The 12,663-nt window shown below is 32.4% G+C and overlaps 1 protein-coding gene across 4 annotated transcripts; it reads left to right on the top strand.

Moving 5' to 3' along the window:
- Window positions 1-5,444: 5,444 nt before the first annotated feature.
- Window positions 5,445-11,829, top strand: LOC111036437 (solute carrier family 2, facilitated glucose transporter member 8-like). Of its 4 annotated transcripts, none has more exons than XM_022318454.1 (5): window positions 5,445-6,061; window positions 6,172-6,641; window positions 6,783-7,039; window positions 7,449-7,834; window positions 10,037-10,754. In XM_022318454.1, exons 2-5 carry the CDS (start codon window positions 6,590-6,592, stop codon window positions 10,752-10,754), a joined length of 1,413 nt encoding a protein of 470 aa, XP_022174146.1. In that variant the 5' UTR covers window positions 5,445-6,061; window positions 6,172-6,589. The 4 variants fall into 4 exon arrangements, with proteins under 4 accessions (XP_022174146.1, XP_022174147.1, XP_022174149.1 ...); XM_022318455.1 differs by having other exon boundaries at window positions 5,445-6,387; window positions 6,467-6,641; XM_022318457.1 differs by having other exon boundaries at window positions 5,446-6,387; window positions 10,037-11,829.
- The last annotated feature ends 834 nt before the right edge of the window (window positions 11,830-12,663 follow it).

Genomic DNA, 12,663 nt, shown 5'->3' with positions numbered 1-12,663 from the left:
ATGGATTTTCTTAATATTAAAAAGTAGTTTAAAAATAAAACGATAAAGTATCTTACATTTTCGTTAAACTTGAAATTTGTATGGAATGGAAATTTCAATGTTTTACATAAATATATCACACATAATGCTTACTACATAAAAATATAAACATACGTAAGAGATTTGTATATTAATTACTATTGCAGTCGATTTACAAAATAACGTTGTGAAATCCAGATCTGAAACACATCGCAGGTATTTACAATGAAATAGTCTGTCTACATTTTTTATTAACATTCAACACCAATACTCGATACCACGTAACACAATAAAAGTACACACCGCTCGGTGAACAATATTCATAACTATGAAAATCTATCACACGTATAATATTATAACAACGTGGTATAATAAGGCTCGCATTACGTGGTTCGATCCATCTCAGATTTCCATTCGTCTAATAAAGATGAATATATACCTCTCCGGTTGCCCGGCCTTATCGTCCTGTTTCTAAAATAATACTATGAATAATACCATTAAAGACTTTAATAAAGAAAAATTATAAAACTATTGGTGTAAATAGTGTTATATAAAATATACCTAATATATAAATATTGTATAGCCAAATACGATTCCTCAGCAAATAAATCATTTTTTTTTCTTAGTTCCGGAGAAACATAAATTAATTGCGTTTCAACAAAAACTCACAAGAAGCTATATACATTATTATTATCATGGTATACATTTAGGGCGAAAATTATTATGAGTAACTAAGCATAATTAAAATTTTTGAACAAGGTTATAGTGGTTAACCCGCTCGGCAGTTGATAAAAGATAGCATAAACATTTTGTACATTTCAAATAAGATATTTTAACGAGAAAATGTTAATTTTATTATCCTACGTTATGAGTGTTATGACTGAGAACATTTTTATTTCATTTCTGTCTTTTTACTACAATCACATTAAAGCCGGTAGAATTTTTACCCAAAAAAATATTAAGGATTGTGTTTTGGCCAAACACTACACTTTCCTGTCGGACTGACAAAGTGCAGAAAACCACTTGACATTCGTATTAACAGTACCCGGTCGATGTAGATATACTGCAGCACTGTCAGTCGTATTTTAACCAAAATAAGTAAACTAAAAACTGCGGGTTGGTATAGACGCTATACAATAATTAAAGAACAATTTTGGGTAATCTGTTAATTATAAAAGCCGTTGCTTTTCATCGTCATGTAGATTTCCTAAAAATAAGTAAAAAAAAACCTATCACACAATTACACAAATGCCGTATCTGGGTTCACGTGTATTATTATATTCCTAAGTATAATATACTATACTATACAGTATTATTATTATTATGTAAATTAGTATACCCATACTATATTGACACGTGAATTATTATTTTAATGTGAATACAAATTACAATATTATAATTTATAATGTATATACATTATACATTGTAGTTGATGACATTTCATTATAATCCAGTTATGGCATTATTTATAAAACAAATTCTGTTTTATTGGAAAACTATTTTGGTACCGTACCTACCCAATATGGAATATAATGAGAAGGAGAACTATGTGTATTGTGTAGTGTAATAATATAATAAATAATAATGTAATTGCTTTGTTATTATTACTACTATTATTAACATTTTTTTCATCAACCGAATCATTTAAAAATTGTTTTTTGTAAGTATAAAATTATAAATCTGTGTTTAAAATAAACTATTATTTGGTCTATGAAGTAATAGTATAATATTCAATGTATGGTGTAATTGCATCATATTATGATATTTTATGAGTGATCCCATAATATTACGTGTACAGTGTACCTACACTGTACCTACATTCACAATATTATATTTAATAACATGTATATTGTATATTTTATAAAATAGGTTACCAAGAGAAGTTCTAATTGGTGCTGCGTGAGGGGGGCTTAACAGTGGGAAATCGCCACTGCTACCGTCAAGGCTTAATATAATATCATGTTATATATACCTATCTACATTTAGTCATCTTTAAATTGTATACAAGTGAATACCAAATCAAAACAAAAAAAAAATGTTCTTAAACGACAATTCGTATCATTGATTTAAATTGAACAATTTTCAAATCAATTGAGTATTTACAATTTACTATATTATAAACACCGTGCGTTTGAAATGATTAAACCATAATATGCATAATTTTGTGAATGTGAGTAAGTAAAATAAAATAAGATTTGGAGTTCGGACATATCAACATATTATAATTAAAAATGTACAACGGTCAACGATTAAAGGTTATTTAAATTTAACTTACATTTAATATAATGCTTATCATCGAGCGTAATCGCTTATTGTTATTTATGTGAGTGCTCGCCGCTAGGTATACCTTACGAGTTATCTATTTCATGTCATTATCATCACTGTTTTTTGAAGATATTAAATCAAAATTAACGTAAATGGACCAATACAAATTATACGGGAAAAGTTCATATTGGTACAATAAATTACTATTCATTTAGAATTCTCATAAATTAAAAAAAACGTATACATAAAAAATATTTGAGCTTTTGAGCACTTCGCAAATTAACAATTAGATAAAATAAAACACATCTCATATATTATATCACGCCTATCATTTCCAAAAAGAAACATTTGTTAAAGACATGAAAAAAAAAAATACTTGTCAAAATAAATACATATTTTCATTGTGAAATACATAACATACGTTACAATTTACATACCTATATCTTCAACCTATACCAAATAGTTGATACTAAAACGAGCTGAATTATTTTTTTTTCTATATACCCCGATATTAATATATTTTCTTGTTATAAGTCTATTTCGTTGACTCTTGGGATTAATAAAAGGTACCTACTACCTAGTAACGTTTTGATATTTTCTTTTACAAACATATTGGGTTTTTAATGGTTATATGTACATACATTACGAGACTATAATATTATCATAACATGTTATTTTATTTAAAACGTCGAACAATAATGCTATTCATCACCAGAGTTTGTAATTCCAGATAGGTAGTGAAAACTCTTACTTCTTGACAACAAAGTGTAGCATTATAATTTGAAAGTAAAATACTTCGGTATTTCTAGTTTCTACTACAAAATTGTATAACTTTTAAATACCATACATTTTTAAATTTTTCATGATACTTTTTTAAATGTATATGCTCGAATAAAAACATCTAAGGGTCAACGTTATTTAAACGAAATGTTTAAACATGTTTACACAAACGCATACAAAATAATTATATTTTAAAAAAGGATACCTATCTCAACTGAAAGTTTACTTATCTAAAAATTACTGATTCAGTATGGAAATAAATATTTATAATTATGAGTAGAAGGAATAAATTTACAATGTTTATAACAGCATCAGTAGTGGTTACAACTTAACCATTATATTTAATATGATAAAACGACTTCATGATTTATACCTATTAATCATGTTGCTCTAATGGTAAATTCTCCCGAAGATCCACTTGGAATATTCTAATACCACTTCAACTATCAATTCATGTTATATTATAACATAATAACGTTGTAGTAACATAAACGTGAACTGTGTAGCCCCTCCTGAATAATTGTTAGAACAGGCCTATAAGTTTAAAGTCTTTAAAGTGAATACTTATGTATATTATCAACATGACTACACTTCCGAGTATATCTGCGCACGCTTATGTATAGCACTAATTGTGTAAAAAATACAAGATAATTCACTTTTTTATTATTTTCTTGCAGACTAAAGTCTACTAAAGAAATTATTGCTCTACAGCGATATACAGAACGGTTCTTTAAAGTTTAAACGTAAAAAAGAAAAATTAAGCAACGACTAGTATTATCTTATAACATGGAAAATATTCACAATATCTGTTACAATGTTTAGACTTTTAAAATTATATGTACCATTATATTATAGTTTCAAAATCAACTATCAATTAAATCCTTAAGGTCGACGTTTATAATAAAAAAAAATATTTTGTCTGATATGTTATTAAAAATACTATATTATGCTATCGTCCATTTTACCAACTAGAACACACCCTATAGTCTACTGGGTTTGCACTGTGCAGTCCTATCATTTCCTATTTAGAGAGGGTAGTGTGTCATGCACGCCTATAGGGATATAAATGATGAAATCAACTATTATATTTATTCAGTGATAATACATAGGTACATTGATAATTGGATAGCATACATTTTCTACTATCGACACTTCTGATAAGCATTAACAAAAACACATGGTCGTCTCAATGAACAAACATTAGAGGAAAAAAATTAAAAAGATAGTATAGTATTCATTACAAAAGAAAAAATATATAATTAAGTATTATAATCGGACGGTATCTTAAAATAATGATTGCACATAGTTATAGCGTATTTAAACAAATAATTATTTCAAGATTTGTTAAATTGCTTTCAGTGACTTTGACCCGACACAAAATATTATAATTTATATTATTTGAATATCGCTGATTTATGATTAAAAATTCTGTACAAAAAATGGTTTCCATGAATTTCTTTTATATTAATAAATAAATTGTTGAAAGCCAAAGATATGGTCCGAGAGCAGTTATATTTTACTTATTACTTATAATGCAATTATATTAGAAACTAAGTTCTAACAGTGAAGGTTTTTTATTCATTATTATGTGAATAAGTATAGTTTATCGTACCACAAATTCAATGTGTTAAACTAAATTCAATAAAATTGAACTATATAATACAAATTTTCATAATATTACTAATCTGCATAATCTTATTTCGTAGAGAGAGTATAACTTTTAAATACAGTCGGAAATATTATCAATGCGGTTTAATAATGTAGTTTTAATGGTCTGTATAATGTAGTTTATCATCTAAACCGATACAGGGTGGGCCATCGGGTTTCCTCTTAAGGTTAGCACATGAAAACGGAAAACACGGTGGTCCACTCTGTATATTAAAAGTACAATCTTCAACAAACACAAGACTAATTATAATGTATGACTAACTACGCCCGACCTGTTTTTTTTACTGCACTAAACCGATCGCAGATTTTAGTTGGCTCAGACTATACATTCAAACGACTGTCACGTTTCTATTAAATACTAGAATGAAATGAGTAGATACCTACACTATAATACATCCCAGAGTGACTAATACGTAAACTGTAATAGGTACTCATTATATGAGAAAAATATTAAGGAAATTATAAAAATCTATGTGTTTTTCTTATTAACAATTACAGGGGTTCCGGTTTGAGGGAAGAAAATATGGTTACGCTTGCTTCCTAATACACCTTTTGACCAAATCATTGAAGATTTGGTTCGTGATTTTTAAGTAGATTTTAGTGGTAGTTTTTGAATAAATAACAAGCTCAATACTATATTTTTTTTAACCATACATAAATAATAAAAAATTGTATTATTATATAATTAATAATTATAGACAAAATATATTTTTTACGCAGACTGGTAGTGTGTAATACAAAATGATACCCAGTTAAAAGTTACATAATATATTATTACATAGTTAAGTTTCCTGACATCAATAGTTCCTATTTAATGATTGCGCTTAACCAGTTCGTCAAAAATCATGTACATTTTTAGTTCAGGTTTTTAATGCGGTTGTCTATAACATCACCTATCACGTGTCCACGTCCAACTTATATTAATTATTATTATTCCAACGTTCGTAAATAATATTAATTTCGAACATTTTCGTTTTCTGGTCGTAATATTAATGTTTAAAACAGTTAAAAATAGTGTTTAATATTTGTATTTTTATTGTCATGTGCCAATAGAATTTGGCGACCTTATCTATTTTTATGTTCCTCGACATCGATTATCCTACCTAGTCGCTAGTATACGATATCATAATATTATCTTAATAGCATATTAGTATATTACAACAGTGAACACATTTTATGCTTTTCGAACTTTCCGTGAACGTGACAGTTCTCGTATAATCTTGTGTACTGTGTACCTATACGTATAATGTATGTAGTATGTGAAAGTTGATATTTTACTGACATCGTATTCTTATTCCGACGAGGCATGAACGAGTTCGCAGTGTTTAACGTAGATATATTATATAATATAACATACAATTTATTACTATACTCTCGTTTGTTTCTATTATTTATTATTATTATTATTATTATTATTATTATTTTTTTTTTTTTTTGAAGCACCGACAACAGTGGATAAGGATCGAACTCAAACGAGTTGCATTCGTTGTGTCTGTATACTTGAGCGACGTTCAGTGAACGAATTGTGTTCGTCCGGTCATTACGATATGCCTATTATAGTTTAATAGTATTACTAATATTATTATAGTGTTGTGTGATTGTGTGAACGGGAATTAACGTTACCCGCAGTTGTAGCGATGTGTCGATAACGAAAAGGTCAGTTCATCTAATTTCTAGATTATACACCGACGGATATAGCCGTTTTATTTTCAAACGTTATATTATTTCATTTTAGTATTAACAAACGTGCACGCCAAACGGGTTGATCGTTTATCGGTCCGTAAAAAGTAAAAAGACCATAAAAAACACAATAACCATCGTAACAGCGAACGACACCACCCCGTTTTAAATTAACAAAATGTCTACCCTACCCGACGGCATCTGCAAACAACTTTTCGCGTGTTTTATAGGTATGTCCCGCGTGCGTTTCCGCCGAATTGTCTAATTTATTATTTTAACTTGTTATTATTTTTGTTGTCGATGATGATATTGCACACCGACATCGTAATTAATGAAATAACTGCACCATGTCCGTGTTGTTTGATTGGCAGTGTCCATGCCACTGTTGATGGCCGGTACGACGCTGGGATGGTCGTCGCCGATGATGGAATACACGTTGAAAGGCACGGCGCCGGTTCACCTGACTTCGGAACAAGAGTCGTGGATGGTAACGCTGATCGACGTCGGTAACGTACTGTTGTCGTTGCCCGCCGGTATCATGATGGACAAAATCGGCCGGAAAATGTCCGTGTACTTGACGGTGCCGATAACGCTAGCCGGTTGGATACTGATACTGGCCGCTCGGCAGGTAAGACGCGACGTTTTATTTTTCCATCACCGCACCGCCGCCGCCGCCGTGAAATCAACCGAACGCGTTCGATCGGCCAACGCGTCTGTCACCGCACGAGGGCGGCATCGGTTTAACGTAGAACGACCGCTACTCATACGATGGCTCTCGGATACGATAATAATAATTATTATCATTATTAATTACGTTAAATCGATTGCCACCACGTGTACCAAATTTATAGTGTTAATCAGAACTTCTTAGTGTTATACAAATCGTATATTAAGAGATAATATTATACACCCAACATTTTTTTTAGCATAATATACACATCATATTATGATCCTCTGTTTACATATTTAAGTGTGATGTGTACCTATCGGTGTCACAATAATAATAATCGTTTACTTGACGTTATGTGTGTGTACAGCCCTGGCACTTGTACGTTGCTCGATTTTTGCACGGCAGCGCGATGGCGATCTCGTTGATCGTGTCCCCGTCGTACGTGGGCGAGATGGCCAGCATTTCCGTCCGGGGATCGTTGGCCCTGGTGGTCGAGCTGACTTACGCTTCCGGTCTGCTGCTGTCCTACGTGGTCGGGTGGCTGGCCAACTACGAGACCCTGGCCATTGTCGGCGCGGTCATACCGGTCATCACGGGCGTGCTGATGGTGTTCATACCGGAATCGCCGTACTACCTCATGATGGTGGGAAAACCGGAAGAGGCGGCCCGGTCGTTGAGGAAGCTGAGGAATTGCGGCGACGAAGAGTTCGAGGAAGAGCTCGAGATCGTCAGACTGTCCATCACCGAAGAAAAGTAATGGCCTGCACTAGTAGTAATTAATTAACAATAACGACGATAATATTACACGTTGGAGCTTAGGTTTATTTCGAAAATAATTACTCGCGTCCGAGTGCATAGGTACCTTGACTGCAGACTGTTAAACCAAACCTAACACTGACGTTTCCTACTGTATCCGAATATTAATTGTCCAGTAGGTATTATAATACTGATCACTAATGTTGATTGTAGCAATGACGGCTCTGCCACCAGCCTTAAAATAATTTATTATAGCCCCACCAATTTCCATTTGAATAATATTTTAGTGCAATAGTAGGAGCCTGTAGGCTTGTCGAAAAACGAGTTTTAAACGATTTTCAATCATTAAATAGTAATAATTAAAAGCAATCAGGGAGTGGTAGGTACCTACAATCGGTTATCACTCATGTTATGTTTACTTGTTTATTGTCTTATCATTCACTCACCTTAACAGATATGGGCATATTAAATACAGTACCTACCTAAACAAATATTATATTAATAATTATATAAACCATACTGATCGTCGTAATCAACGTTAAAAGTGTATAGAATCTTTTTTTTTATTATTCAGAAAAAAATTAATTTTTTAATAATCTAATAATATTATAATAGTTTATCCAAGCTGCAATCTATCTATCTATATTTCTCTATATTTCATCTATATTTATTTTAATTAACATCACTTAGCGCATAGCATTTGGCGTTGCAAAATAATTACAAAATATTTTGAAATATAAATTATTTAATATAACATTTATTTATTAAATTAGAACATAATATAAGTATATAAGATAGGTAATGCACATTACTATTAATTTATCTTAACAAACTTATATAGTTTATACAATTATAACGTTAGTTAACAATTCAATAACCTAATAAAAATGGCAAATGACAGGCCCAGCTCAGTGTTGTGCCCACAATAGCTAAAGCGCTTAAGTTTTATCAACCGTATTATATTATTATACGGTCCATAATAGATTTAACATTTCGTGATTGTATTATATTGTCGTTACCATTATATATTTACCGCCAAGCTGTTCGTTATGAGTTCACGGTAACGTCAATGGGTATGGGACTATTGTTTGTCTACCGATTATGTGTATAGTTCTATTGACTAGAAGTCGCCAACTTCCTGTGGACCACGTTCTGTCCTAGAACCTTAGCCCCACGGCCCTTATCCAAACGTTAAGTACATTTTTACCTTGATCCCTCATCGAAATTTGAAAACTAAGTTCTCAAATCCACATTGCGCACATTTTACAGTATATTATTAAATATTTCTTTGAGAATTACGCTAGTAGTTTAGTAAAGTTGTATTCTTCGATATTCCACTTCACATATTATGATATAGGCATACAAAACTATTGCAAACGATATCATTTTTTCTTGGTAGTGATATTAAAAAAAAAACTACGTATACAGTACTCTTGACATTTAACGATAATATTATGTTTGTATACCTATTTTGTTCGATAAATTTGTGTGGAAATATAAACGGACTAAAAAAAAAGCAAAAAAGATGTTACAATTACACAAAATCATATGAAATAAATAATACAAAATTGAATATATTTGATTTAATATACCAACCAATAAATTTGATTTAATTTACCAACGTTGTATAATGAGAAATGTATTGCCTAGTTTTGGAATATTAGTAATTAAAATATTTGGACTTATCACCTATTTATATTAAGAGTTTCTGTGCAAGACCGTGTATGTCAAAACAACTCTTATTGGTTACCTACGTCGATGCTACTTGCTGAATAAAATTTACGAATTAATTATGTATAAAAGGTATAATATAATATTATTATAACATAATATATACTTAGACTTAGTCTTAAATACCTGTAACATCAAAAAACCACACTAGCCTAAAAACCGCAACCTATATAATGGTAAAATATAATATTATGGTCATAAACCATTAATATTATCATAATATATTAAACAGCAAAAACAAAATAATACTAGTACCTGTGCATTATAAGTTATAACATAATATAATATATCATTTATCCTATTACGTAAAATTATTATTATTTTTCATTAGCCCCGCATCACTCACAATTTAAAAATAACTGGTAGGTATTTTGAGTTTGCGACTTGTGCAGTCCGCAGTCTGCAATTAGTAGGTATTATAGTATTATAATTTTTGCACCCCTTCACTTCTTCGTTTTTGTGCTGCAGGTGCAAGGGACAGCTAACGGACTTGCTAAACAGGGATCGAGCGCCGCTGATCATCGTGCTCACGTTGGCCGCCCTACAGATGGCGTGCGGGGCTAGTGTGATGGAAGCATACGCGTCGTCCGTTCTGTACGGCACAGGGCTGTCGCCGAACGCCAGCGCCGTGATATTCGGCCTGTTCATAGTGGTGGCGTGCGTGCCTTTTGCGCTCACTGTGGACAGGTACGGCCGACGGCCGCTATTCATGGCATCGTGTGTGGGCACCACTTTGTGCCACGTGTTCATAGCCGCGCTCCTGTCGGGGGACAATGGCGGCAGCGTCGGCGTCCAGTCCATGACCTCCTTGGACGGTTGGCTGCTGTTGGCCAGTGTGTGCGGCGCCGAATTCTTTATCAACATCGGGCTCATGCCCGTGCTGTCCGTCATCCAGTGTGAGTACTTCCCGTCGGACACCCGTGGCCTGGCCAACTCGGCGGTGGTGTTCACCATCACGTTCACGTCCACCATCATGCTTAAGATCTACCAGCCGGTGACGGACGCGTACGGCAAGCGCGCCAACTTCATCGGGTACGCGGTGATCACCTTCTTCGGGGGCCTGTTCTGCTACTTCTGCGTGCCCGAGACTAAGGGCAAGTCGTTCCTGCAGATCCAAACGGACTTCGAAACGTACGCTTGGCGCAACGGCAAGACCCGCCGCCGCCGGAACTACGAGAGGATCTGACCGGATATTGAGCCACCCTTCCCCCCACCACTCAACCACTTCTCGACCGTCAGTAGCGAAGGTGCGTCGTGCACTCGCTCGTAATTAAATGTTATAATTTTTTTTGTGTGTACGTTAATTAATAATAATAATATTATAATAACGATTGCCGGCCGCCACGTTGTATGGTTTCGTCAGTGTGAGTTTTGGACTTGAGACGATCGAGGCGACGTGAGACTTACTTTTTACATCGTTTTTTATTTATTATAAATCTGTAGATAAACGCCGAAATGCGTCGCTGCAGTGGGTCTTCTGTTTTTTTTTACTTTTATCATCATTTTTTCTTACACGATTTGAAGTGTGTACATTATATACGTTGACGTGATTTATTTTTTTTAACTTTCGTTTGGTTCCTTAAATCTGTTTACCTACTCTTATATTATACGCCTCAAAGTCGTATTATAATGTTATTTGCGGTGTTAGTACTTATTCGGATGACGGCCAAAGTAGAAACATCGAGCGGCATCCCAATCGCGAAAAAAAAGTACAGACGCGCCGAACGGCCCAACACACGGCGTTTTATTATAATAGAGATGATAAACATTTTATACGATAGAAAAAAATGAATCATACATACATCGAAAACATAAATTTCATCTCATAATATTTCATTTTATCTATAAATTCAATCTAATTTTGAATAATAGTTATAAAAAGCTTCAAAACATCGTTGTCTACAGCAACAGCCAGCATAATCCAGCATAATCATTTTTCTTATATTATATAATTATATAATATGTATAAAACATCTACACACGTTTCATACCTACACAGCCTATAAATGTATTCAAATTGCATACTGATAACGCTCTTTTGGTTTTATTAGAATGATCTCAGTAAACCCGTAGGCAACAATGGTACCAACCTAATTTAGCGGTAAAAGTACATTACAACATCGAATGTGCCATCATTTGCTTTTATTTTACCCACTTATTATCCATGTAAAATCCGTTGGCCTGTGGAAATAAAATGTTCAAAACACTGAAATCATGCTACGGGTGATCCCTATTATTTTGTGTACTTACAACGGGGCGAGTACCCAAGAAAAACTTGATATATAGTGTACATATACCTATACTTGCTCTAATAAGAAAATGTTAATTTACCTAGGTAGTTTTAAGTTTTCAACGAAGTATTAAGCTTATCAATAACAATAATATTTATATTAAATATATATTATGTATACTACCTAACTGATGTATGCTTTAAATATAATGATTAACTTCTGAAGTTAAAATAAACAAAAAAGTTTTTATTATCTTTCTACAGTCATCCAGGATAATTAAATTTATTCTTCATACTCCATTGGTATATATTATTACTTATTATATTGTATATTGTTATAAAATGAAAAAATACTGCGTATGTATGAAGTTGTAATTTTATACATACATGATACAACTACTCACAACCCAAAATTCATACTTTTTATACTTTATCATACATTTATACATATAATAAAGTGGGCTATCGACGAATAGTAATTTTTGCAATACCAAATATTAACACAAGAAAAAGGTATACATTTTATGTTACTCAATAAATGGTTTAAATGAAATAAAGATTTATTTCTGTTTTTATAACTGAAATTTCGCTTAGAGATGATAGCATTTTTTTAGAGTTGACTTAATTGCAGCCGAATGATACTCGTATAAAAATTAACGTACCGAAATATGGTGTATAGTTAAACCTACGATTCATGAATGTATAATGTTAAAAAATTGGTGCAGAATCTGAAATTGGGGGTGATCCACACACTACATTTTTTTGGTTAATTTAGAAGCCAAGGTCATATGAATTTTGAAAATTGTAGTACAAATTCATACAAATCACAAGATACTGAATATTGGTGGAGAAAATGTTGAACAAT

The sequence above is a fragment of the Myzus persicae genome, unplaced genomic scaffold (genome assembly GCF_001856785.1).
Source record: "Myzus persicae strain clone G006 unplaced genomic scaffold, MPER_G0061.0, whole genome shotgun sequence".
NCBI classification, from domain to species: Eukaryota; Metazoa; Arthropoda; class Insecta; order Hemiptera; family Aphididae; genus Myzus; species Myzus persicae.
This window is presented reverse-complemented; position numbering and strand designations above follow the sequence as displayed.

Coding starts and splice junctions, on each gene's coding strand:
- LOC111036437 (XM_022318456.1), top strand. CDS start 6,590: ATGTCTACCCTACCCGACGGCATCTGCAAACAACTTTTCGCGTGTTTT. Junction 6,642..6,782: donor ACTTTTCGCGTGTTTTATAG/GTATGTCCCGCG, acceptor TTTGATTGGCAG/TGTCCATGCCACTGTTGATG. Junction 7,040..7,448: donor TGATACTGGCCGCTCGGCAG/GTAAGACGCGAC, acceptor GTGTGTGTACAG/CCCTGGCACTTGTACGTTGC.